Source organism: Nyctibius grandis, chromosome 5 (genome assembly GCF_013368605.1).
Source record: "Nyctibius grandis isolate bNycGra1 chromosome 5, bNycGra1.pri, whole genome shotgun sequence".
In the NCBI taxonomy this organism is placed as follows: Eukaryota; Metazoa; Chordata; class Aves; order Nyctibiiformes; family Nyctibiidae; genus Nyctibius; species Nyctibius grandis.
This window is the reverse complement of record NC_090662.1, coordinates 8,880,316-8,907,263: the sequence shown is the minus strand read 5'-3', so window position 1 is coordinate 8,907,263 and position 26,948 is coordinate 8,880,316. Positions and strand designations below refer to the sequence as shown.

The 26,948-nt window shown below is 43.3% G+C and overlaps 2 protein-coding genes across 3 annotated transcripts; one reads left to right on the top strand and one right to left on the bottom strand.

The window, feature by feature from the left end:
* Positions 1–550: 550 nt before the first annotated feature.
* Positions 551–15,456, top strand: DCLRE1C (DNA cross-link repair 1C). Its single transcript, XM_068401982.1, has 14 exons — positions 551–659; positions 743–794; positions 2,806–2,890; positions 5,839–5,898; positions 6,509–6,564; positions 7,208–7,309; positions 7,574–7,646; positions 7,811–7,951; positions 8,487–8,588; positions 9,201–9,337; positions 9,502–9,556; positions 10,993–11,081; positions 11,943–12,043; positions 12,832–15,456. Exons 1-14 carry the CDS (start codon positions 551–553, stop codon positions 13,806–13,808), a joined length of 2,139 nt encoding a protein of 712 aa, XP_068258083.1. The 3' UTR covers positions 13,809–15,456.
* A 336-nt stretch (positions 15,457–15,792) lies between these two features.
* SUV39H2 (SUV39H2 histone lysine methyltransferase) lies at positions 15,793–26,726 on the bottom strand. 2 transcript variants are annotated; one of them, XM_068402249.1, is made up of 7 exons: positions 26,634–26,726; positions 25,369–25,514; positions 23,710–24,381; positions 22,047–22,193; positions 20,327–20,456; positions 18,831–18,946; positions 15,793–16,862 (listed from the first exon to the last, which is right to left on the bottom strand). In XM_068402249.1, the coding sequence occupies exons 1-6, from the start codon at positions 26,650–26,652 to the stop codon at positions 18,837–18,839; spliced, it is 1,224 nt and encodes a 407-aa protein (XP_068258350.1). In that variant the 5' UTR covers positions 26,653–26,726; the 3' UTR covers positions 15,793–16,862; positions 18,831–18,836. The 2 variants fall into 2 exon arrangements, with proteins under 2 accessions (XP_068258350.1, XP_068258349.1); XM_068402248.1 differs by having other exon boundaries at positions 15,793–16,815.
* Positions 26,727–26,948: the final 222 nt, after the last annotated feature.

Sequence of the window (26,948 nt, the reverse complement as noted above, 5' to 3'; positions counted from 1 at the left end):
GCCACAGTGGCTGGAAGAGATGGCCACACTTCTTAGATCACTTAATACAAGTCAGCATTCACAGGGCCTATCTGGGACCCTGGAAGAGTCAGTAAGCGATTTGCCAATGACTTCCACAGACTTTACATGAGAGCTGCTTGTATCTGCCAAGGTGCTCAGGCAGACATCTAAGCCCTGGCCTGAGCCACCGCTGTGACCGTAACCCCACCCCGCTCCCACCGCCATAGCCACGACCCGGCCGCCCAGCCCTTAGACGACCCACCTCGGTTCGAGGGCTGCAAAGCGGGGGCCTCTCCGCAGGCCGGCCGGCGCGGAGCGGCGCGGCCTCCGCAGCGCGATGGCGGCGGCCCTCAGGGCGCCACCAACCGCCGCCGAGCGGCGTTGCCAGGCAACCGCCCTCCATCGCCTCTTTAAGGAGCCGTTCCCGCCTCTCTCCGGCCGCGCCTCCGATAGGCTGGCAGGAGGCGGAGCCGCTTCGCGATTGGCTGAGAGCCGAGGAGGCGGGGCCGCGGGGGCGAAGCGTGGCGGAAGCGGCGCGCCGGTCGCCGCCATGAGCCGGTTCGGGGGTCGCGTGCGCGAGTACCCCGCCGTGTCCATCGACCGCTTCGACCGCGACAACCTGCGCGCGCGCGCCTACTTCCTCTCGCACTGCCACAAGGGTGAGCCCGGCCCCCGCCCGCCCCCGTGCCGACCGCCCCCGTGCCCCCCCCCCCCGAGTGACGGCCGTGCCCTGTCTCCCCAGATCACATGAAGGGGCTGCGGGCGCCCGCCCTGAAGAGGAGGCTGGAGGGCAGGTAGGGGCTGGCGGCGGGATGCGGGGCTGTCTGAGGGGGAGAGGGGGCGGGCGGGGCTGCCCTGCCCTGCTGGGGGCCGCTCCGGCCCGGCCCGGCCTCAGCGGCTGCCTCCCCGGCCCGACCCGGCCCGGCCTGCGCGGCGGCACGCAGGGCCGGGAGGCCGGAGGAGGACGCAGGTGGTTCAAAGCAAAGTGTGGACAAAATAGGGTAAGGAGACTGCTGTGGGTCACAGGGGCACGGAGTGGTTTGGGTTGGAAGGGACCTTAAAGACCATCTAGTTCCAACCCCCCTGCCACAGGCAGGGACACCTTCCACTAGACCAGGTTGCTCAAAGCCCCATCCAGCCTGGCCTTGAACACTGCCAGGGAGGGGGCATCCACAGCTTCTCTGGGCAAGCTGTGCCAGTGTCTCACCACCCTCACAGTCAAGAATTTCTTCCTAACATCTAATCTAAATCTACCCTCTTTCAGTTTAAAACCGTTCCCCCTCGTCCTGTCACTACTTGTCCTTGTAAAAAGACCCTCACCTGCCCTTCTGTAGCCCCTTCAGGTACTGGAAGGCTGCTATAAGGTCTCCCCAGAGACTTCTCTTCTCCAGGCTGAACAACACCAACTCTCTCAGCCTCTTCACAGGAGAGGTGCTCCAGCCCTCTGATCATCTTTGTGGCCTCCTCTGGACCCGCTCCAACAGCTCCATGTCCTTCTTACATTGGGGGCCCCAGAGCTGGACGTAGTACTGCAGGTGGGGTCTCAGGAGAGCAGAGTAGAGGGGCAGAATCACGTCCCTCGACCTTCTGGCCATGCTGCTTGTGATGCAGCCCAGGATACAGTTGGCCTTCTGGGCTGCAAGCGCACATTGCTGGCTCATGTCCAGCTTTTCATTCATTATTCCCAAGTCCTTCTCCTCAGGGCTGTTCTCAATCCACTAATCCCACAGTCTGTATTGATATTGAGGATTGCTGCGACTCAGGTGCACTTGGCCTTGTTGAACTTCATGAGGTTTATGAACTTCATGGGGCTCCTCGCTGCTGTTCCCTGAGAGTGTGTCAATGCATGGAGACAGCTCTGTGCCTGTGTTGTGAAGGAGACCAGCTGCGTTCAGAGGTGTACGAGCAAGCAGGTAGCCAGCAGTTTGAGGGGGACAGTTATTCCCATCTGATCAGCACTTGTACGACTGTCTCTGGAGCACTGAGTCCAGTCCTGGGCTCCCCTGGACAAAAAAGAGCATTGGTGTTTTGGAGCAGGACTGCCAACCTGCTCTGGGGCTGGAGCATGTGATGTGTGAGGAGTGGCTGAGAGCTGGATGTCTTCAGCCTTAAGTGTAGGAGAGAACCGTGTATCACTGTTTGCAGGTAGGGGTAGAGAAGATGGAGCCAGACTCTTCTTGAAGGTGCAGAACAAAAGGGCACGGGACACCTTTTCACCATGAGGATGGCCAAACATGGGAATGGGCCCAGAGAGGTGGGCCAGTTCCTAGGCACTGTTTCTTTTATTAGAGTAGATATTGCGTCTTCTCAAATGCGAGCAGAGACTCTCTCTTTGCTCGTCAGGTCTCTGTGCACTGTGCAAAAGCTGGAGCTTTATAGGAAGTATTCTGTGTTCTGCTGAATGCCAACTGTCCCAAATGCCCGTTCCAGGGAAAGCATGCACGTCTGAAACAGACCTTGGTGGGTATAGAAACAAGCAGAGATATGTATACATGTGACCATGTACCACGCACTTTATTTATTTCTGCACAAAAAGATGCTTGCATGGGCACACGTAGGTAAGTCTTTGGGTTTGCTGTGTTGAAGAAAATCCTACTCAGCAAGGTGGAGTAATTCACCTTGAACCTGCTTCAGGTTGGGGCAAGACTGCTCCTGCAGTCTTACTGCTCTGCAGATGAGAGAGGCATCTGAGCGAGGCATCTGAGCGCGTTTTGATGTACTAGGTGCCAGGTGCTGATGCGTCGTTAGATTGTTCCCTGCCTCTACTTTAAAAAACACTCATCTGTGTTTTTTGTCTCCTCGCAGCTTGAAAGTTAAATTATACTGCTCACCAGTAACTAAGGAACTGCTGCTGACTAGCTGGAAATACAAGTTTTGGGAGAATCACATTGTGAGTTTTTGTTTATTTTTACATTGTCACTTTCCGAACAGTGATTCTAGGGAAGAAGCAGCTTCCCCTCCTCTGAAATGTCTAAATGTTGGTGTTGATGCAGTGTTTCAGGGCTTCAGTACCTACATCAGTATGCCTTTCCTTGCTGCTTGCTATGTGGGATTGGTTTATCGTTGTTCACTATTTAATCTTATTTTTCCCTCCACAAAATTTATCCTTTTCTCTCAACTTCAGCTTTAAATGTCCCCCATCTGTACATTGATCATTTGTATTGCTCTTTCATTTCCTTACCTTGCTTCTGTCTCTTTGCTCCTGACCTTATTTCATTTCCCTTTTGCTTCATTTAAAGTCTTTTATTGCTTGGAGTACGTATAATCTTCTATTTATATTATTTTCCTTTTGCTTTTTGGAAAATGGACTATCTCTAACACGAAAATGTTTTAGTGATGTAAAATCACCAAAGAACTTAATTAGTTTACTTGATTTCCACTATTTGGAGCCAAAATTCATGTGATCAGTGATCATGTACAGGTATGACTTGTAGTTAATTACTTCCTTCCTTTTGCAGATGCGGGCTTTGAAATTGAACGTGTTTCTTTTCACACCTTACTGTATGTTCATACATCATCACATAGCGTAGGGATTTGGCTGTATCCTCCAAGCAAGGACAGGAGAGTTTTCTAGTCAAGTGGAAGGTCAAGAAGGACTTCAGGCAAGCTGAAATTTGTTTCCTTGACAGAGTTACAGCTCAGAGTTTCCTTAAATAGGTTGTCAGTGAGGGTCTTAGGCTCCATATCCAAAGAAACTCATATGAGTGGGACCTAGGAGGTAAGTCTGGATAAGAGAAAAAAAAAGAGATGTAGGGGACTTTTCTGTTCAAGGTCCTAGTTTAATTGTGAAGCTGAGGGAGAGGATAACTAGCTTTATATGAAACCTTGAGAAACAGAAAGATTTAATGATTTGGAGCATGAACATGATTCAGGGCTCTGTAAAAAAGACTCTGAACATCCCTTAGGCGTGTTTGATGTGTGAAGGAGCACAGTGTGCGTAGGTGACAATTTTTCTAAGCCTATAATCTTCTTGGACTAGCAAAAATAAAATGAGGTGGGTTTGTGGTGGCTTTTTTGTTGGTGTGTGTTGTTTTTTTTTTATTTTTGTTTTTAAGCTTGTGTCCGTTTGCTTCTGGTTTCCCTTGAGTTTAACCCAGAAGAACTGTGTTGAGCTTAACGTTCTGAGTTTAACCCAGAAGAGGAGGTCCCTTGTGGGGAGATATCTGTAAGCTATTAGGAGTTTGTATGAGCAGTAAAAGGAAAGTAGGCAGTGCTGGTCCTGATATCCCTGTTTGAGAAAATCTTAATCTGGGAAGAGATGCCAGAGTTACCTGTGGTATAGTCTAAGATGAAGCACAATTAACACAAATCAACACAATTTTAAAAATATATTGATGTTTGCAGCTGCTGCTCCCAGGAGTGACTGCTGGTAATGGCATGGGCTGCACAGGCCCTAAATCAGATTGTAGCTGTTGGATGTCTTGCTCACAAGCTTTGTCTTACAATAAATAAGCTTTCTACTTGTAGTGTGACTGGGAAATGAATTAATAGCTGATTTGATATTCACCAGACTGAAAGAAGCAATCATGATGTCAGCTTCCAGACAAATGTTTTTATGATTTCCAGTCTAACCTTTATTTGTACGTGTGGCATAAGAGGCTCTTTGAATCTGCTGCTGGCTTTAACATTTCAACTAGCAAAGAGTATCTCCATCTCTGCTGGAGATACTATCATTTATGGTTATGAAGCTAAACTGTGGCTATCAGTGAAGAATTCTTCAGGCAGTTTAGATCTAGAACTTGACAATTGTTTCACTGCAGTAGGAAATCTGAGAACTACTGAGAAATATCGAGCATGCAGAATTTAGATCAGCCTCTTGAGTTAATTCAGCTTCAGAAATTGTAGATAATAAAATTAGTATTGACGTTTAAAAAATCAGTTCTTGCTAGTGGCTTGAATTTTTAGTATAAAATACTTTTTGACACATATATCTGTGTTTTGGAGCAAGCTCCGTGTTTGATTGGTGGTGAGGTTTCTGGTGGAGAAGCCAAATGTTACCACCTTTGTGTGAGTACTGGCTGAATGGATCTCGTGAAGCTGCCCAGAAATTTGCAATGTGGTGTCTTGTGAATCTGTCTAGTGCAGTGAAACCCAAGGTGCAGAAGAGACTGCTCAGCTGAGAAACTGAAGGTTATACCTAAGGAGGGTAATGACAGGAGACTTTCCTTTCACTTTGGCTTTTTTGGGCAGGAGAATTATATACAAATATTGTGTGAAACAAAGGAAAAAAAAAACGTGAGGATGGAAGAGGAGCCTGCATAGCAGTGCTAACCTTGCAGACAGCCACAGAGCATGTGTGTTGCAGGACTCTTTTAGTAGAGGATATGGCAAACCAGGGGATTTATAGCAGTTTATAGATTAATCACCTCTAGACAAACACAGAAATATGTGCTGTGTGTGATTTGTGGGCTTTGCTTCTGAGAATAGGGAACAGTGAGGAGACATACTACAGTGCAGAGATCTGTCCTAGCAAGATCCTCTTGTGTGTTCTGGGACTGGGATGTCTTGGGCTTTGCAGTCGTCCAAAAATAAGGCATGTGATCCAGCCGGAGAAACCAGAGCTGTTGCTGTTAGAAGTCCAATATGTTCTAACTTTTTTAGGCAAGCACACCTTGATTGAGGTATCTCCATTTCATTTTTAGACAACTTTTAGAAAACTTTTTTTTTTTCCACTGGAAATGGAAATTCATGACTTACTGTGGGAAAATGAGCTTAATTTTACAGGTTTATCATTAGCTGCAGTGGATGCTAAAGATGTCTACTTAATGCATGCTTAGCCATAAGCATGAAACAAAATGTTCAGTGAATCCTGTAATGCATTTATTCATTTTGTTACAGGTTGCATTGGAAGTTGAAACTCCAACTCACATTTCTTTAGTAGATGAAACATCTGGTGAGGTAAGTTACAAAAAAAAAAAAATTCGTATATTTGTAATGGGCAGTAATAATGTTTAAATGAGCATGGGAAACAGATCTTACCTGTAACGTCCCAAGTGGACAAGCTATTTTTAAAATGTACGTCCGAGATGTGCATCCACATGAATTCTTCTTCCCTGCTTTGTTCTTATTATCCTAGTATTTCTTTGGTAATGTCTTTCCAGGGTATTAGTACCTATTGCTCTTGCAGTTTTTTTCACTTTGTATTTCCTGGCTTATTTTAACAAGCTTTAAGTGCAGGAGTTAAAGGTCTGGGAGAGTATCTCCAGCCAAAGTGTATTGCAAGATATTTTCATGATGCTTGTTCACGAGGAACTAAGGAAGTAGGACTGTCTTCAGGCTGAGTGGCTTTCATGAGCACCATACAATATTCAGTCATCTCTTCTGGCATGACAGGGTGGTCATTGCTCTTCAGGGTTCATTGGAATGGGAAGAGACTTTCTCTTTGTTCAAAAGCAACGCTAAAAGCTGCAAGAGACTCTGGGGGGTAATGCGTTACTTTTGCTATGTCAATGAAAGTACTGGTAGTACTTATTACAGTGTGAAAATAATGCTAACCCATCTCTTCCAGAAAGAAGATATAGAGGTGACACTTCTACCAGCTGGTCACTGTCCAGGATCAGTCATGTATGTCCTTTCAATACTCTAAATGTCTCTGCTGAGAAATTTGTCCTGTAGAGTTCTCACTACGTGCAGGGTTTTTTCTAACTAGAAAAAGCTAGTGAATTTACAATTCTTATGTGGAGATAATACTGTTGTGGCAGGGCTCACCAGCTTTGGTCAAGGTTCTAAAACCACTGTACTGTCTGGGGTCTGTCCAGACAGAAGTTGTTACCTTCGTGGGGCAGATTACTTTTCCCCCTGCCTATGAATAACAACTTTCTTGATTTCAATGGTACTTAAAAATGACATACAAAACTGTGATTAAAAATAAATCCTCCATTTCTTATGTCATTAAAAAGAAGGTGCCCAGCTTCCTGGTACAGATGCCTGACAGATTCCTGTGGCTGCAACAGACAACTTTGCTGCCCTCACAGGATCGTGAGGCTTTCGTCTTCAACTCTGACCAGCCTAGGCACAGGTTATTTTCCAGACATGCTGAGTCTGAATTATTGGGTTTATCTGAAACTACTCTAGGACCAAATTTAGCCCAGTATTTCTATTACATCATACATTAGTCACGTAGACTGCTCTAAGCAAGGAAACAAATCGACACCTGGCATTTAATGCTTTATATTGTTGAGTTTGACCAAAGTGTTTCGGTTTGTAGGTTTTTATTTGAAGGTGAAAATGGCACCGTGCTGTATACAGGGGATTTCAGGCTTGCAAAAGGAGAAGCAGCCAGAATGGAGCTTTTGCATTCAGGGACCAGGTGAGGCTTCAGCTATTCATGGTGTTTAGAAAGAATAAAAGACCACACAGGCATGGACAGTTCAGGAATAATGAACTCTTTTTTTCCCTCGTTTTTCATTCTGGATTAAATATATTTGCAGTCAGGTAGTACTGCACTTACAAGCCCCTTTTGACTTGCTTTTTATAATAAAAAGGAAGAATTGCCTCCTTTTGAGGGGAGAGGAAGTGGTATGTCTTTGTATTGTGATGCACTGATCACTCTGACATGACATTTCTCTTTCAGAGTAAAAGACATCCAGAGTGTGTATTTGGACACCACTTTCTGCGATCCCAAATTTTATCATATACCAAGCCGGGTAAGTCTAAATAAGCTGTGAGAGGAAAGGTCCTAAAGCCACTAATTAATTAGCCACCCCTTTGTTAGGTTAATCTTGCAAGGCAATGCCATTTTGCATTACCAAATCACAGATCTTTGGAAGTGTCTTCAAAGAAGATTCACAACATTTTCTAAACTTTTCAGGAGGAATGTTTAAATGGGATCTTAGAGTTAGTGCGAAGCTGGACCTCGCTGACTCGCTATCATGTTGTGTGGCTAAATTGCAAAGCTGCTTATGGATATGAATATTTATTCATAAACCTCAGTGAGGAACTTGGAATCAAGGTAACGTTTCTGTAATTGTTTACAAAAGATCCTCAGGAATTATTGTGGCCAGTCACTGAGGTGGAAAGGGCTGTTCAGAGGACTGCTGTGTGTGAAAGATGTGCATGCTTTCATTAACTATCCTTAAAAACCTACAGTTGTGCCCCAGATGAGTAAACTAGTTGATTTCAGTCTGGAACATCTGGGCTCTCCAGGGAGAAGTTAATCCCCAGTTTTCAAGCTCAGTGTTTACCTCTCTCCCTTTTATCTTGTGAATGATAAAAGCCTTCTCATTTACTTATGACATTAATAGTTAGCAGATATATTCTGACTTTCTTTGATGAATATTCATCCCTTTTCAGCATAGGAGGTATATTGTGCTTGTTCTAGATGTCTAAGCTACTTTTGGCTAACGCTTCTCCACTTGGACACTACTAGTGGGTAGTAATTATTTAAATGCCTACCGGCGTTGGTGGAGAGCAGAACCACAGCTGTATAGTTGCTCCAGCTGCAGTCTGGCAAACACTAATTAAGAGTAAATTCTGCTTTTCTCTAGGTGCATGTGAACAAACTTGGTATGTTCAGAAACATGCCAGAAATCCTCTACCATGTTACTACAGATCGACGCACTCAGATTCATGCCTGTCGACATCCTCGGGTGCGTATCATTTTGCAAAGCCTCTGCTGAGGCTGTGAAAGGCTGGTTATGGGTGCTAATGTTTTGGTCCTATTGTGCTGATGAAGACTTGGGCCAAATGGTGGCTTAATGCAAAGGAGAGTGAGAAGTTTAGTTAGTGGGTTGAAGTTTTTTTTTTAAAAAAAAAGGAAAAAAAATATTAGCTGATGCTGGAAATAGTTTAATCGTATTTGAAACTTTAAAATTGTATTTTTAAATGAAGTAAGACAAGCAGCACATTAGATCAGTCAGGTATTATCCATTTAAATATATCAAAAGCAGCTCATATGGTGTCTTCTGCAGCCACGCACCGTGTGCTTGTAGTGTATGGCCTTCCCTTTCCAGGATGTCTATCAAGCTGAAGGCTCCAACTTGGAGGAGTGCAGGTAGAACTGGAGGGTGGCACATTGGGGCATTGGTCTCTGTGACTGATTTGCTTTGTCAGCTGCACTCTGGAAGCAAGATGCAACAGCAAAGAGTGTTTCAAAGGGGTTGGAAGAGCGATGAAAACTTGATCTGGCTAGATACTATGTTGCTCAATTTCTAGGGGGGGAAAAGTCAGTATTACACTTAATTTTATATTGCATTTGACAGGATGATGAGTGCTTTCGAGGGAACAGACTGCCCTGTGGGATGACGTGCCAAAATGGAACTCCCTTGCACATAATCAGCATCAAACCCTCCACGATGTGGTTTGGAGAAAGGATCAAGAAAACCAATGTAATAGTGAGGTGAGCATTTGAGCCATGCAGAAACCTCTTGTTTCAGGTGTGTATCTTGCCTGACACTTGTATAACTGAATCTCAAAATGGACTTTTTAAAAGTAGGTTATGCTTGCCCGTTGACTGAGGATGAAAAGCAGTTACCTGATTTTTGTGCCTCCTCTTATTTTTAGGACTGGGGAGAGTACGTACAGAGCTTGTTTCTCTTTCCACTCTTCATACAGCGAGGTTTGTATACTTGTAGTACTGAGTATATATTGATTAAAAAATAAAGGAGTTTTGATTATTTTGGAGTGGATAACATGACTTGTCACAATAAAAACCAATCTTTCCAGTAATAAGACATAAGGGGATAGGAAGTTCTGAATGCTGAAGACAGAGAAGTTTGTTTTAATATATCTGCAGAAGAACCTGTTCTTCTTTTAATATATCTGCAGAAGATTACAGGCCTGGTTTTTTTGTTCTCTCTTCTCAAAGTATTGGTCACTGCTACAGTTGTTTTGACTACTTTTTTATTTTAGATTACTGTGTAACTATGCAATGCTTAAAGCTTGGAATTTTGGTTTTCAATACGTTGTTTATCTGCTGTGACTCAGTTTGTGGGTGGGTTTGCCTTCTTTTCCCTGCCCACACATTTAAACAGAATTTTCTCACACTGTAGCTGCCACTGTTACTCCTCTTTCTGTGTTAAAGACTAAAAGGAAATTGGTCATGGCAGCATCCTCTCCAGAATCACACTTTCATTTAATATGACTCGATTCAGTTCTTAAAATACTTCTCTCTACTAAGAAACTGAACTGAAACTGGATCAGTGCTAACAATTAACTTGTCACAAAGCCTTGCACATACAAAATGGAGATTATTCAGAGCCCTAGGAAGACAGTCCTGTTTTTAAGATCCTGGTCAAGTTTTAATTTGCTCTGCCATGCAGAATTTTAAATGGAGGTAGTAGCGTAGTACATGTAACGTGGCAGCTTCGCTGGCAGAATATGGGGGGTACTGTAGCAGACTCATACCTCCACATGCAAAAATAGATGGGTCCTACTGGTCTGCATAGATAGGAGTATAATCTGTAAACTTGCAAGTGTTTTCAGTGCTCAGCACTGATAAAGCTTCAGCTGGAGTGCCCCAAACTGGACCCAATTCTTCAAGAAATTTACTCTCTGGAGAGCATCTAGAAGTCACAGAGTAAGGCTTGAAAAAGCAATGTGTTTTGTCATAACGGGCTTTTATAGTGGACTGGAGGGAGACTTCAAGAACAGTCTTTGAGGAAGGGAATACCTCATCTGCACAACTAGGGACATGAAGTCCAGTAAGAAAAATGCAGGTCTGAAAAGATCTACAGCAGTAAGGACAGTGAAGCACTGGATCACATTCCCTAGGGACAGGTCTGTCAAGCCTTTTCTTTCAGAGCTAATGATGGTCTGCGTAGTAGTTGATAATTGCTGTGAGGTCATTAGGTGAGGCTGAGCTCTCAGCATCCTTTCAGACCTGCTTTCTTGTTATGGAGCTATCCACTTTGGTCTAGAGTTTGGCTCATGGGTCATATTGGTCTTTACATGAGGGAGCTGGTAGTACTTGTGGTGTGCTTTGATCAGTACTGCCATTAAGTGAAATTATTAACTGTTGATGTAAGTTGTTAAACTGCTGTTTCTTCACTTTAGATTAAGGATTTCCTGAGCTATATCTGTCCTGTGAATGTGTATCCCAATGTACTGCCAGTGGGTGGGACAGAAGACAAAGTTATGGAAATGTAAGTGACAAGTGGCAGATGGAGGGGACCTGATCTCTGTTCCTGTAAGGACAACTCCCCTCCTGAGCCCCAGCCTCTCTGCCTTTTGCTTTACTTGTCTGATAACTCAGATTTTTTTTTTTTTTCCTATATTCAGTCCTGCAAACTTCAGCTTTCTGAAGAACGCTTGTATGTTGTGCTAAGTGTGAGAGTTTGTGTTCCACACACTACTTATATCTATGTGCAGAGGCTTTTCTGCTGCTAAACCCTGTTTGGGTGGAATCTGCATACACATTCATCTCACTTTATTCTGTGGCCTATTTCTATTTGTCACTGCTGCTTCTCAGAAGGTTCTTTTAAAGAGGTTTTCTCTGGGGACTTAAACTCTTAGCCTCTGGACAGCATCACAGCCTGTTCTCTTGTGCTGCTACAGGTGTTGGCAGCTTAGAAAGCGCTCTTACAGAGCAGGAGAGCGGTGCTGTCACTCAGTCTGAACAAAATGAGGACTCATTTCTTTGTTCCTTTTTCTTTTCCTCCTTAGTAAGAAAGGAAATACTTTACAATTATTGAATAAAACTGCAGTCAGATTTTGAATCCTGTCATCTTGGCTTCTCTAAGCAAGGCACTAAAAGATGGTTTCCAAATGGCATACATGTTTTAAGGTAAATATATAGAAATGACAGATTTCTACCTTTAAGCTGCCTAAGCTCACCAATGAATTAAGAACTTTTCCCCAGCTATTGCTGCCTTTAACACTTTTGCTGCGGTGCCTGTGAAAGGCATGAAGCAGTGTACTTAGATCAAGTTAAAAGATTTACTTTTACTCCTGAAAGTATCATCTGCTGAGATCTAAATATTAATCGCTTTTCTCATTCACCTCAGATTAAAGCCATTATGCAGGTTGTACAGGAGAAACATGGAACCCAGGTACAAACCCTTAGGAACACTGAAGAGAGTCCACAAGAGAGACTTATCTGATACAGGTAAAGGTTCTGCTGGGCCTTAAATGAAAGTGAGACTAAGCAGAGGTGCCAAAAGCCAGGGTGTTCACCGCAGCCTGTCTGCGTTCAAAGCAACAGTTAGAAAGGAGAAATATATATTAAATGAACTTAGGTTTTAGGAGGGTGAGAGAGCACAAACTGTGTAAAATCACACTTGTACTTAATGCTTAACAGCCCTTTAAGGTTTGGGAAGAGTTCCATTCCACAGTCCTAGACCATACCTAGTAAAGCTGTTTCTCACGGAACTTCACTTGTATCACCTCCTGTGTTGTGAGGGACAGAGTGCTGCATCAGTGGAATTGCTCCTCTTCATTATCTCACACTGCTGGCTTTTTAGCACCTTGTAGCTTTTTAAATTTATGATGGTAAGTGGATGCTGTACCTAGCCTCTGGAAAGCCACTTGGGCACTAGAAGACAACTTTGGGCCTGCTGTGTTCTCTTTGGCCATTTCTGAAGTGCCAAGTACACAAGGGTGATATAGTCCTGGCAAAACATGTCAGAGGCCCAAATAAATGTCTGCCAGGGCTACATCTGATCTGCTGTAGCTTATGTGGAGGATGGCAACTAGCAGCTGTCCTTGTAAGGCACTGTGCTAGACAAGGCAAGGCAAACACTGTCAGTAATGTCCTGCTAAGTCTCCGTCTGGGTTAAAGAACATTTTCCTCTCTTCATACTAAATGAATTTGTATTAAAACTTTGCTGTCAACAGAATTTTATCAGAGATCTGAACTTTTCTTAGTGGGTTTTTTCCTTGTTCTTTTCTTGACAGATGAAGATGATCTCTTTGATACAGAATTAACTTCTGCAAGGCCCAAGATTCCAAAACAGCAGAGAGAAGAGAGCAGGCCCTCCAGCACAGGACAATCTGAAAATGCTGAACGAAACAATGAGAACACAGAAAGTTACAAAGCGACTACAACTTACACCTCCCTCAAGGTAGACTTCATGGACTGTGAGGAATCAAATGACGACGATGATGATGAAGATGATGAAGAGGAAGAAGAATCTGCAAAAAATATAGTTCAAGTTCTTTCCCATGAGCCAGATGCCATGTCCACATCAAATTTCAATGGAGTAACTAGTGACCAACAGGATTCTAATGCCGATGTCCCTCGCTGGGATGCATTTTTTAAGTGTAACAAACTAGAAGAAAGCTCTGAAAATGAGGACAACTTCCCATCTTCAGCAGATGCTGGTGGGTCCCAGTCACTCTTCAGTGATTCGGATGGAGTAAGCGACTCAACGCACATCTCCTCCCAAAATTCTTCTCAGTCGACACATATATCGGAGCAGGGGAGCCAGGGCTGGGATAGCCAAATGGACACAGTACTCATTACCTCCCAAGAGAGAAATGCCTTGGACGTGAGCTGCTTCAGCAAAGGTGGGAACAGAGCAGTTGTTTCGGTATTGCAGGAGGCTGCCAAAGATACTCAACCTGACAGCGGTAGGTGGAAGCCACTGGGTCAGAATAGATCTTGTGCCTACGATGTTGCCTGTGATTTGAAAAGCAAAGACTGTGAGAAAGGTGCAGAAGCTGTCACTGCTCATGTTCCAGATGTGCTGGTGGAAATAAGTGACAGCTCCAGGACTCCTGATCTAGAACTGAGGAGGGACTCCCAGAGCTCCTCGGACTTTGAAATTCCCCCGACTCCTGACGCTGAAGTGCCTCAGCCAGATAAACTGCACTGTTTATATAAGAAGCTAGCAGCAGGTGAGAGCATACTCAATGAGAAACACGTCTCCTGAAGACAGGTACAACTGATTACATCATGAGACAAATACTGGAATTTATTAAACCCTTAATTATTTTTCTCTTTAGTGCTGATTACTATCTGTCTTTCTCTTTACCATGAGCTCAAAGAGTTTGCCTTTGATATATATGTGATCTCAGGTTTTAATAAAATAACCACATTTTTAACTGTGGAGAGGAACACAACATCTTTCAGGAATGACCATGCAAACAATGCAATAGTTGCACTAAGGCTTTAATCTTGAGTTTTCACTGCAGTTAATTTTAAAAACAAGTGCAGAACAGATCAGAGAATTACTGAGAAGGCTTTTTTTAAAAAAAAACCCAGATTGTTCTTTTCAAGCACTCTCTTTACACGGAACAAGTGTTGTCATCCTATTTTAACTCCGGAAGGAGGTACTACACACCATTGTCTATGGTTTAAATCCAACTCATTGCAAACAACTTGTCATCAGTTCCTCCATGTTTGGGTTTGTTCTGAATTGTTTTTCATAACAATTTAAAAATAAAATCCTGCGGCATGTGGTTCCCAAGCCACCAGCAGCAGCCTGCTCTGGAGGTGAACTCACAGCAACAGAAGCTAACCTGTTATCCTGGACAGGCTCTTATGTTACTCAAGGCTCTTGTATTACCAAACTTCACCTCCTCTGCAGTGGTGCTGGAGCAAATCCAGAGAAGGGCAATGAAGCTGGTGAAGGGTCTGGAGCACAAGTGTGATGAGGAGCAGCTGAGGGACCTGGGGGTGTTTAGTCTGGAGAAAAGGAGGCTCAGGGGAGACCTTATCCCTCTCTACAACTACCTGAAAGGAGGATGTAGTGAGGTGGGGGTCAGTCTCTTCTCCCAGGTAACAAGTGATAGGATGAAAGGAAACAGCCTCAAGTTGTGCCGGGGGAGGTTTAGACTGGATAGCAGGAAAAATTTCTTCACCAAAAGGGTTGTCAAGCATTGGAACAGGCTGCCCAGGGAGGTGGTGGAGTCACCATCCCTGGAGGTATTTAAAAGACGAGTAGATGTGGTGCTTAGGGACATGGTTTAGTGATGGAGTTGGCAGTGCTGGGTCAATGGTTGGACTTGATGATCTTAAAGGTCTTTTCCAACCAGAATGATTCTGTGATTCTATTGACTTCACTGAGTTCAGACATGTTTAGATTTCTCAACAGATGCTCCATGCACGTGTGCCATCATAACATTAGAAAGAGCCAGAAGGTTGACTTAACTTTGCCAAAATTCTTAGCTTCACAAATAGAACTGTAATTCAGGTTTTTGTTACACTGCAGTGCCTACAAAAATGCCCAAACAGCATAAGTCATTTAAAAATCCGTGAGGTTTCCCAGCTGTGTGGCCTTACGTCCCAAAGAATTAAACAGACTTAGTATGACAGCACGACAGCTCTCCCCTCTGAGTGTGTCTTTATTCTTTCTGCCATCTTTAGCATTCTGCTACTGGGAATGGGGGGGAGAAGAAAAATTACTATCATCATCTATGTATGGTTTTAAGGGTATTCAAGCCCACATATTTATGTATTTCTCCACTGTCACCTTTCCCACTCTGTTCCTGGCATTTGTTAACAGAATTTCCAGACCTGGTCTATCAACTTTTTTTTTTTAAGCAAGTTTGAGTGACTGAAACTGCTGTTGTAACTACCTCTGCGAATAAAGTCATACAGAGCAGAATTTCTTCTGGTGGCTTGTCTCCTTAATTGTACTATACATGTAAGTTCAGGGCTGTATTTACAGTGTGCTTAAATATACAGGAACCCAGTCTGCTTTAGACAAGTCAACAGTGTAAATTTATACCAGTTCTTATCAGCCACAAACTGCATAGGAAACGCATGACTCTACAGTCCTTCTAGTGCTAGAAAATTTGGGTGCAGGACAGGAAGAGGTTGCAGTCTTAAAGCAAATTCTACTGCTCCAGCCCCTTTTGACAGGCTAACAACAGCCTAATCCAACAATTTTTTTTGTGAAAAATGACAACAGCAAGAGAAAAACTAAGTTTAATTTATTTTATCAAAAACTATCAGAAGATAGCAATACTAGAGATCACACATTATGAAAAGAAAATGTTCCTGAGCTTACAAACTGCATATTCTAATGTACACAGTCCTAAAACATACATTAGAAAGAACCAGAAGGTTGACTTAACTTTGAGATTAAATAAATAGACAATAGCTTCCTTACAGGTGATCTTGCAGCTTTAGTTTTGCTACCCAAAAAAAAAAAAAAGAAAAACAATTAAACCCAACAAAAAAGAACAGCTAGAGGATAGATCCCAGGTTACCAGTCTCTAAGAAGTGCATATACACAACTGAACTGGTGGCCATGATGATGCTAACAGACCACAAAGCAAAACAAAGGCAGAAGCTAGGCTGGTTTAGGCTCCGTAAGAAATGGCAAATAGCTTTTTCTCCTTTTCCAATTTGGCAATTTTCCCCCTGAACTCATAGAAACAGCAAAAGGAGTTTTAAAAGTGACAGTGTCCCATTAAGCTAATTCACTGACTGCAATGCAAATGCACTGTGAATATGTAAATATAAAATACTGTTCAAGGCTCTAAATTGGAAACTGGATACATGGGGCGTTTACTTCAAATAAATACAAAATACTGTTACCTCCCAGAACATAAATTAACGGTCCTTTATTTATCACAGAAGAGGTAACACATATCTCCTTAAAGAACAGCGTGTTATTCCAGTGCTGGTGGTAACATACTGCCTGGGGAAAAAGGCAGACACTGAACTCAAGTACAACTAGTAAAACTTCCATCTCTTAAAATGCATTTACTTGCAATATTGAAATCAAACTGGGCATGGATGTAGGTAGACAAAGAGTGTCGAACCAGCCCTGTGTCGTCCTGCACAGGAGAGGCCAGAGAAGCGCATTTGGTAAGGAATCCATTTCTTGCCGCAGCCACTGTCGCCATCCTGTACCGACAGGGAGGGCTGCAGACTGCAGCGGATTAAGGAGCTGGAGGTTGCAGATTCCATCCACGTGGAATGCATCGCTGAACCGGGCGACATGCAAGAGAAACCACTAGTGACTCCAAATGACCTATGATCATATAGAGTTTGCTAACATTAAAGCTCCACATTCCACTTCAACTTTATACATTAAAAAAAAATCATTAGAGATGTGGCATAATAAAAATTGAGTAGATTCTGCATTTATCCAAGTATGTGGATACAGGCGAGCCTGGTAACGTCAAATACTTTTAAATCTAAGCAAACTTTCTCCTATTCATTAAACAATATAAAGTATCTATTTCAACGTGTATCTCTTTGTCTTGTAGGTTACAAGACTTACAGAGCACTTTCAATGGCCCACACTTGTCACCCCAACCGTGAAACCGATTTTGGCTAGCAGCATGTAAAATTTCACTTTCTGCCAAAGAGCCAGATCTTCAGTGCAAATGCAACTGTGCTTCTTAACGAACAACCAACCTGTCTTATGCTTTGAAACACTCTTCTTGGAGTGCTAGTCATTAACATGAAATTTAAGGCATTTTCTAACAAATTAAGTAAACGGTTATATGCTGGGTACTCGACTTTGTTCACCTGAGCCAACAGCTGCGCACCTTATAAAGGTAACTAGCTGACCTATGATACATAGGTAGCATCCATGTACGGAGCAACATTATCCTGCCTGACCCTATCAACATTTACATGATTTGTAAGCAATATGCAATTTTTACAAGCTTTTAATCCATGAGAATAAAGCACTTAAACCATCCCTGGAGCACGGACCTTGGCTGTAACTCCACTCATAACCTACCTCAACTGCTCTTCAGTGTTTTTGAAGCAGAGCAAAACTTAGCATACATTATGAATAGATCGAGACAACTTTAAGATGATCGGGGAAAAAAAAATAAAGACAACTCAAGCAGCTGAAGAAGAGCACATTTCTCAGCCTTTACATTCAAGAATATCTTACAAATGTCTACAGCAAATGGGTAAACTCACCCCTAGTCTAACTTCACTGAAGTTAACATTTTTGCAACAAGAAAAAACAGGCCTAGTATCTTAGAAGTCTGTCACTAGATAAAAAAAGTCACAGTATGTAAAAACTTAATCAAAACCAGTTTGTGAATACAAATCAATTCCCAGGGTATTTTTGCACCTAACAGAGAACTGAGCGTCCCTCTGTAATGCATCAGCTTTGTTAGACAATGGGCTGCTCTCCCTACTCTTTTATTGTGTCTTTCCAACCTGTAGCCAGTTTCAGCAATGACTGCCAAACTTCTGCAATGAAAACAAGCAGCGTACATTATTACGGATAATCTGGTATTTACAAATTCTCTGTAGAACTGCGGATCTCCTACGGCATCCCAACTAAAAATCACAACATAACCACTGAAAAAACTTCTAGATGTAGAACTTCTAAATAACATAACACCAGCTAAAAACGGTCGAGACCTTGATCTTACATCTGGAATCCGCTAAAACCAATTGCTTTACTTGCGTGGAGTTGAGTGGACATTTTACAATTTGCATTCCCACGAACCTTAACTTAGACACAGCCTGATGGCTGTCCTTAACCCTTCACCCCGCTGCCAGAAATGTTATTGCTAATCTCTTGATGCTTTTCTTTATATAACAAAAAAAGCAAAAGAATTGTCAGCTAAGATTTAGGACTCAAAGGCCTCCAGACTCTTCAAGGTATAGAAAATATGTAACATCCCTTCACGCCACTGAAATCAGTTCCTAAAAGGCCTATGGCTGTAAGCTCACACTGGAAAATTCCAATCAAGGTACATTTTAAAGAGTTTTCTTAGCATACATTTTAGGGCTTCCTAAATAACAGTTCCAGAAAAATCAATTTTTAATCCCCATTATCAGTGTTGTATTTGCCTGAAACACTATATCTCTTTCTTTGGCCAATGCCATTTCAATTACAAACGTAATGCCTTGTTTTCGCTGTATTTATTTACATTAGACATAAGAATGCTTGAATATATGTGTGAAAGAAGAGTCTTCTTAAAACACATTTAAAAGAGAACAAAGTATTTGTGACTTTGGATACCCGCACTCAGTTGAGATAACCTCTGCAACACATCGCTCCGCACTTGCAGACAGTTCTGATCCTCTTTTTGGAGGGGCTAAGACCCTCAGCAGAGTCCGAAGTCAGGTCTATTGAACCTGTGACACAGATAAACACAAATAAGGAAGTTTTAAAAGACAGACTGAAACTGCGCTAGGTATTCAAAAGGCTTCAAAAGCCGCCTACCACCCCAGTTCTTAAAAGGATTGCGTGGAAAGCTATACTCAAACCCTACTGCCACCCACAAGCTACAACTACTTACACAACACCTAGCATACATATCAGAATCCAAAGCTCAAGCCTTGTACCCTCAAGTCTGTAGCCATACTGGTCAGTGGAGAGTGCAGCCTGCCTTGAATGTTAGTGTCATGGACACCACAAAAAAGAGGAGTTTCAAGGATTTAAATTGATTTAGATTGATTTGTCAGAACTTAAAGAGAGCTTCTACAAGAACGAGGTACAGCTCTGGAGGATAGAGATGCTTCTTTGAAAACTAAATAGCAGGGCAAACAATACATCACTGTTATGGATAAATGGTTTGCACACAAAGTTTGACACACACAACACCCCTGCCAGCAAACCTCAAGGGTTTTTTATTGTATTGGAAAAAAATGAAGTCGCAGACTGGTTTGGGTTGGAAGAAACCTTTAGAGATCATTTAGTCCAACCCACCTGCCGTGAGCAGGGACACCTTCCACTAGATCAGGTTGCTCAGAGCCCCGTCCAACCTGGCCTTGAATGCTGAATGGAAGATAATTATCAAAGAATCGTCAAACAGCTCAGGATGGAAGGGATCTCAAATGATCATCTGGTACAACCTTTTGTGGGAAAGGGAGCCTAGATGGGATTATCTAGCACCCCATCCAATCGCATCTTGAAAACCTCGAGTGATGGGGGCTCCACCACAGTTCCTGGAGAGGTTGTTCCAGTGAGTGATGGTTCTCACTGTAAAAAACTTTGGACCATCCTTCTTCCGTCCTAAACATCTGTACCATAGCACCTACATCTGCAACTGAGGCCTACAGACCCCAGAATCCAAAGACAAACCTATGGTGCCTTAGACCACTCAGCTGTTACAACTGTCTTTAACACCATCACTAGCAGATTACCCAGAAAGTAGTTTACCTGAAACACCAATTTGAAAAAAAAGAAAGCTTTTTCTTTTTTTAATGGTATCCTGACCATTCCTTTGAGCATTCTTGTGACAAACCTTCAAAATAATTTGCCTTGTCAGACGTTCCAACCGCAACCCCTTGAGCCAGGAGTGCTGAAGGAGGTAACGCACCAGAGGTGTACACAAGAGCTGCTGGGTGCGCTCTGTCTGCGCTACACGCCAACGAGCGACGTCTGTTCTAGAATCCACAGAGCTGCGTTAGGGAGATGCAGTGCCTGACCTGAAGTGCTATCACCAGTCAGGCTGCAACAAAACCCACTCGTGCCTCAAACCCCCTGCAAGAACAGCGTTAAAACGTGCAGACCTTTCATCTGATAGTCGAAGGTTAGCTCTTCTCCAGGCTTGATGGTCCGTGTAGAAAACAGCGCTATTCGAGGAAGACGCAAGTCGAGGTTATCAATAAACACATTGAAGACTTGAAGATTTGGATCACACTGTAAGGCAAAAATTAATGTAGTTTCTGTTAAGAAAAATGCAGAATAAGTTTCAGTGGAGTGTTTAAGTAACCCAAGGTCACAGGAAAGGAAGAACTGGTTTTTCTCTCAGTGACATAAGTCTGAAATGAAGTTATCTTCTGAAATCAACAAATTACGTTCTTGAAATAGCGTAAAGGAGAACACTCCTAGCTTAGAGCCGAGTCCTTTCAAGGAGGCAACCTTTACACAGTACGCAGACTACACTAACATGCAACAGCCTATTAAAAAAAATATGGTACCTTCAAAAGATGACAAAAAAAGATGACAAAGCAATTAAAGCTACATTCAGAGGTTAAGATTTACCTACAAAACCCACAAAAAGAATTAAAATTGAAAGGAAAGAAAAACAACCTAGTGTTTCAAGCCACACACACTATTCTGTATTTAGGTTTAAGCACTGCTTTCGGGCCAGAAATAATATTTTCATACTATGAATAAATTTCTATTTTCAATTGCTAACCTGCTTGGCTTTTGAATTATCTGCTGTGGGCTGGGTGGCAGTAGGAGGGTCAAGGACACTAAGCAGGAACTAGAAACCACTTTATCATTTTTTCTGGATTAAGTGTCAGAAGTCAGGAGTCACTGAGGCAGTTTGTTAAACTCTGCACGCTTTTTTGCTCTTTAACAGTAAAATATATCCCACATGAAAGAATCACAAGTGAAGTCAGACATTTAACTTTACACTGAAGAGTGAGAATACTTCACTCCCATTTCCAAAAGTGAAGAGCAATTGGGGGTATCTAAAACTCTTCTTCATCCTTCTCCCTGGCAAGCTCACATGAAGTACAAACGTCATCAGCTCACAAAACTGAAGACATGACTTTACTGTATTTGTAGAACACTGCATACCTCACAAACATAACATCTGTAAGAAATAATAATTTTTAGTTCAGGAATGATACATAATTCCTTTACAGATGAAGTTCACCCTTCTTGCTTTAGGTACTTCAGTTGAACAGGAAATAAAACACTACAAAAATTTCCTGTTTAAAATTTACTTTCGAGTTCTCTGTCAAGTTTAGATTTGATATGAAGAGGGAAAAAGGTATCTACAGGGGAGAAATACCAAAGAAAGCATAGGAATTTTCATTTTTTCCTCTACCAATGTTTGAAGGATGATGTTTGGCATAACCCCCCATCCTGTCCTGCTACAAATAATGCATGAATTCCTATCATCTTTGAATCTTCATTAATTTTATTAAGTACTTCTCATGTGTGAGGTCTTTTAGTTACTTGGAAAAAAACACACCAAACCAACCCTATTTTGGTTGTCTAGAATCAGATATTCAGTGGCAACCCCAGTCCTACTAGATGCCCACTTCAGGCAGCATCTCATGCCCAGATTTTTGTAGGCAGTCCTAATCCGAGTAAGGCTACATATTCCATTCTATGTATTATGTCATCGAACTGACTGGACTGTGCTGGCACGAAACAAACTGCTCCAGAAAAACTCTGAATATGGTAAGAAAATATTTACAGTAGGAGAAGATATTTCTGGCACAATTAGGATAATTCTCCAAATTCTTAGTATACAAAACAAGGTCTTACGCTGTGATTCACAAAGTGGGACACATTTCCATATCGAGCTGCATCTACTGTAAATTCATCTGAGTCATAGTCCAAATCAAACAAGTATGTATTTCCCTGGTTGTCATAGAGCTGGCCTCGTCTCTCTGCTTCCTCACTTGTAATCACCTAAAAAAAAGAGGAAAAAAGAAACCTGCATCATATTATTAACTATTACTAAATTAAGCCAAAAATCACAATCAAGTTAGGAAAAAAACAACTTAGTAAAAAATACGACATTTGTTTTTGATGTTGAAATAGCATTCCATTTCTAATGAATAAGGAATACATACATACAGCTAAACTAATTAGTTAGTGACGACATAATTTGTCTACAGCTGACACACAGCACCACCTTGTCTCAGGAAAAAAAAAATATCAGCACCTTCTATTAAGAGTTTTGATGATGACAGACACAATCACCTGCTTCTACTTGAAGTTTCTATACACACAATTTTTTCATTAGACACAAAACGCCTTGTTTACTTCACATAAAGTTTCAACTTTCTCCCTTTGCACAGACAAGATCAACAGGTATCAGTCTTTACAACCCAGTCACATTTACAGCCCGGTATTCATCTCCTCCCTCCCTAGAAACATCTCTTCCTGCTATTTTTGACTGCAATGAAAGCTCCTATTCATGGCAACTTAGACAGACACATCACTTCACAAAGCTGAATCTGTGCCATTAGGCTGGCACATACTAGGAGAAGGTAGAAATCCAGAAACTCTCCAAAGGAACAGAAGAACTACACTTTTGACAGAAGCAACAGCTCAAACAACTTCACCTGCAGCCTGTTACGTTAAATGTATTCTGATGTGCAGACTCAGCAATCACAATTTGAAAGCAAGACAGATATATAAAATATGGTGGAATTGGACACAAAAAAAACCCTCCAAAATCTTTCTGACATCAGACTGGAGAACTTATTCAGCAGTAGGGAATAAGTAGATTCATGTGGAAGGGTAAATACACACTCTTTCCTTTAAGCAACAAAATTACATAATCATCTTTCTGCATTAACCCCTCAACAGATAAACACCAGCCAGTACAAAATCTCGAGAGTAACTCAAGGTCTGTATTTTATAACATGAAAGTTCTGTTTGAAATAGTACGAGATTGAGAGCAAACAGATAATGTCCATAATCCAAATCTTATTCTTGATGTTAATCAAAAGTAATAAACACATTTGGAAATACTACCTTAAAAGTTCAGACAAAACAGAAGAGGGACTGAGAGGCTGGGCGGGGAGTTTGGTAACAACTGTGCCTGGGGAACAGCAAAAACTACAAGAATAAAAATGATCAGGGAAGAATGAAGAACACAACTACCATGAAAGAAAAGAAGGACTTGCTTTTAGAAATACTATTAGGGTACATATCTAAAATAATTCTTTAGTGCCATATGGGATAAGTATTCTCTTTACATTCCACCTTTCACAACTGCTCTGGAATAGAGGACGTTCTGGACAATGTAATTCTTCTGTCATCTAGAATGACTATTTATTGTATTCCTCTACTCAAAAGTAGACTTATCTATTATACAGCAAAGTCAAGAAGCGTTAAAACTGAGAGAAAGCCCATCAAGATTTATACAACATTTCCTTTACTGTAAATAATTCATCTATATGAGATAAATACATACCTCTCCAACGTACTCCATCACAAAACTGTTGGTTTTAATTTTCTGGAGGGTTTTTACTCCCCAACCACGGCCATTGTTAGTTCTGAAGATGCAAAGAGAATACGGTGTACCTTTCTGTACTATCCTATTAGGGCAGTCGGGCCCACACCTACAAAACGAATTGCATTCATAGATGGGCAAGCCAGGCTGGATTTTCAACTTCTTTCGTTTATTGTAAGCCAAAATAAATCCAGCCTCCTTTGGACAGCACTTCTCAGCGGGACAGTCAGCGCATTCACAGCCAGTCGTTATTCCATTTATTACATTTATTCCCGGAGCAGGTTTATACTCATTAATGTAGTAGAAGTCTAAAGGAGGGCCTTCAAGATCCACAGTGTTTTCTACCAGAATCATTGCTTTATGATTCTTTTTCCTGTTGAGTTCTTCTTTCCACCTCTGTAGAGCTATTCTTTGCTTAGCTTTCTTTACAATGTAATCTGCGACCGCAGGTTTCAAAGCTTTAACATGGTTTCTCACTTTCAGTGCTTTGCCTTCTCTCACCCGAGACAAGAACTCATTCTTGTCGCTAAGAAAGTTTTCAAGAAGCAATGGGCATTTCAGATTTTTCTGAGGTTCCCAAGTATTTGAAGATTCTGGCCATCCTTTCCATTTCACAAGATAGTATTCTGTGCCCTTGAAATACAGAAACAGACACAGATTTAGCCACATTTCATTTTGCTGAAATCCAGCATCACAGAGTACACAGACAAACACAAAAGAGCTCTGGAGTTAAGAAACAGTAAACAGAGCAGAAGGTCTCGATGTCCCCATAACAATTAGAATTGGGGAGAAAGAGAAAAATCAAGTTTTCTGTTTGCAAATTAACTTATAGCACAACTTTGGATACTTTACATCTCTCTAGGGGCAAAGAAATACACAGCTGGGATGAACTCTGATCACTAGCATTATACCTGGAGGAGGCTAGTTTGTTAAGGCTATTAAGTAAGTTATACTAACTAGTTGTATGACTCATATACACAAGCAGAATGTAGTTGTATCACATACAGCACAAAAAAAATTTCTAAATTTGCCGAAAAAAATCTCTAAAAGCCACTATTTGTCGTATCAACCATCCTCCCAAAAGAGTAATGCATTCAAAACACATAATACTGTATTTGTAATCAAGAAGCATACATTTTGTACTTATTTTAAAAAGGCCAAATAACTGTAACAAGGCCAAATCCTGAGACTGAATTTCACTGGCACGATCGAGCCGTACGAATCCAGTTGCAGCACATGGCCCTAAGTCTTCATCAAACAGACTATAATGGTCAAAAGAGAAATATAGACTGTTAACTGCAAATAAAAGAGAAGCATCGTAATACATACCAAGCTACAACCTAAAAGCATCAGCATTTTGCTTTACTTCCATATGCGCAAAGGTGAAACGTTTCATATTCTAGCATCGCCGTAATTTCAGAAAAACTTTCCTTCAACATACCGAAAGCAGTAGTTATACCACTTTCTGTTTACAGTTCAAAGTTTAAAAGATATGTCATTCGACGTCAGCAAGAGCTTTGTCCTCACAGCCTGCTACTTTATATTATGAGCAAAACTACCCTTGGCTCACTTCCAGATTTCAGCTGAAAGAGTGATCAGATTGGTCTGTGTTTCTCTTACCTCTTCTACCTTGTAGTCACACAAATATTCCACCTCATAACTCTTTAGACTCCTCTTGGTGATTCCAATGGATTTACATCTGAGATTTTCCTTCCTACATAATTCTTGGAGGGTCTCAAGTGAAGCTAGACATGGCACATACCAAGCTACAATAAGAAAATCGGTAAAGAATCCTATTTAACGTCTCGGCTAAATTGAAATCATTACGCCCTATCCCAGAGTCCCCACATTATCATTTGTGATAGCAGTCCACGAGTCTCTTGTACAACTACGGTGTCTCACAGAGTCAAACTCAACCCTTCTCTAATGGGTAAAGCGAAACACATCGATGATTCCCTTCCTGCAGCTTTGTTCTGCACAGTACATATAAAGAACAACAAATATTTTGGAGGGCAAAGACTTCCACAAGCTGAAGGCTGCACTAAGAACCGAATAATTTTCCTACAATTAAAAGCATCCCACAACTGAACTACGCTGACAAGGAAACCTCCGTTCTTTAATAAGACCGCCAGATATCTGTAGTTAGTCAAGTGGAATCGAGCACTTGCGATGCAACCATGGTGACTGGACGAGGACAGAAACATCCGCCGCGCTCTTCCAGAAGGATCGCGGGTGCCTTGTCAGCTCGGCGGGTTTGAAGGGCCGCGACGCTCCGCAGAGCGGCCCGGCCAGGGCGCAGCTCCCTGCCAGAGCCCGGGGATCACGGCTGGGCCGGGGGGTGCGACGGAGCTCACAGTCCCGCCGCGGGCCGCGCCGCCCTCCCCGCAGCGCCGGCCGCCGCACCGCGGGGCTCTCCCGCCTCGGCAGCCCCCGCCGGCAAAGGGCCGCCCCCGCAGGAGTTCACCTCCGGGGCGCACCGCCGCAAGCTGGGCAAGGCGGCGGGGGGTGCCGGGCGCCTTTCCCGCAGCCCCCCAGCGCCTCTCCCTACCCACCCCCCCCCATATTTACCTCAGGCGCCTCCCCGCCCTCCCCCCGTAGCCCCTCCCGGGCAGCAGGCAGGGTCCCCAGCCCGCCCCGCCGCCGGGCCCCGCCGCGGCCGGGTGGCTGAGAGCGGGCGGGGTGGAAGCGGCGGCAACGCTCCGAGCGGAGCTGGGTGAGGGGGACCGGCAGCGGCTCCCCCCACCGCCGAGAGCGGACGGGAGGGCCTCCCCGCGCGCCTCCCTCTCGGCCCACCCAGCGCAAGGAGAAGGGAGGGAGAGCCCGAGCCGAGGCGCTGCGGGCGGCCCCGTCCCCAGCCACGGCCCGAGCCGCCGCCGCTACCTCACCTCCTCGCCAGCCCTCCATCTTGGGGGGGGCCGCGCTCGCGGCGGGAGGCGCCAGCCGCGGGTCGAGGCCCGCGCGGCTCCGCCCCCCCCGCGCCCCCCGCTCCGGAAGGGGGCGGAGGGGAGAGAGAGGCGGCGGCGCGCGCACGCGGCTCCGCCCCCGCGGCACGCGAAGGGCCTTGGCGGGAACGGGGCCGCCTCAGCGGGGTATGCGCGCCCCAGGCCGCGGCTCTGCGTGAGGGGCGGTCCCCAGCACGGACGGAGCGCGGCAGTAGCGGCTGTGAGAGAGGTTAAAGCGAAGCGAGGTGCAATTTAATG

Bases quoted from the DNA above. Each gene is read 5' to 3' on its own strand.
- DCLRE1C (XM_068401982.1), top strand. From the start codon at position 551: ATGAGCCGGTTCGGGGGTCGCGTGCGCGAGTACCCCGCCGTGTCCATC. The intron at 9,338-9,501 runs GTGAGCATTTGA...TCTTATTTTTAG, and splicing joins AAAACCAATGTAATAGTGAG to GACTGGGGAGAGTACGTACA. The intron at 9,557-10,992 runs GTTTGTATACTT...TCTTCACTTTAG, and splicing joins TCCACTCTTCATACAGCGAG to ATTAAGGATTTCCTGAGCTA.
- SUV39H2 (XM_068402249.1), bottom strand. The intron at 20,457-22,046 runs GTAAGACCTTGT...TTTGCCTTACAG, and splicing joins CCCACTTTGTGAATCACAGC to TGTGATCCAAATCTTCAAGT. The intron at 18,947-20,326 runs GTCTGCACGTTT...TCTGTGTCACAG, and splicing joins CTTCGACTATCAGATGAAAG to GTTCAATAGACCTGACTTCG.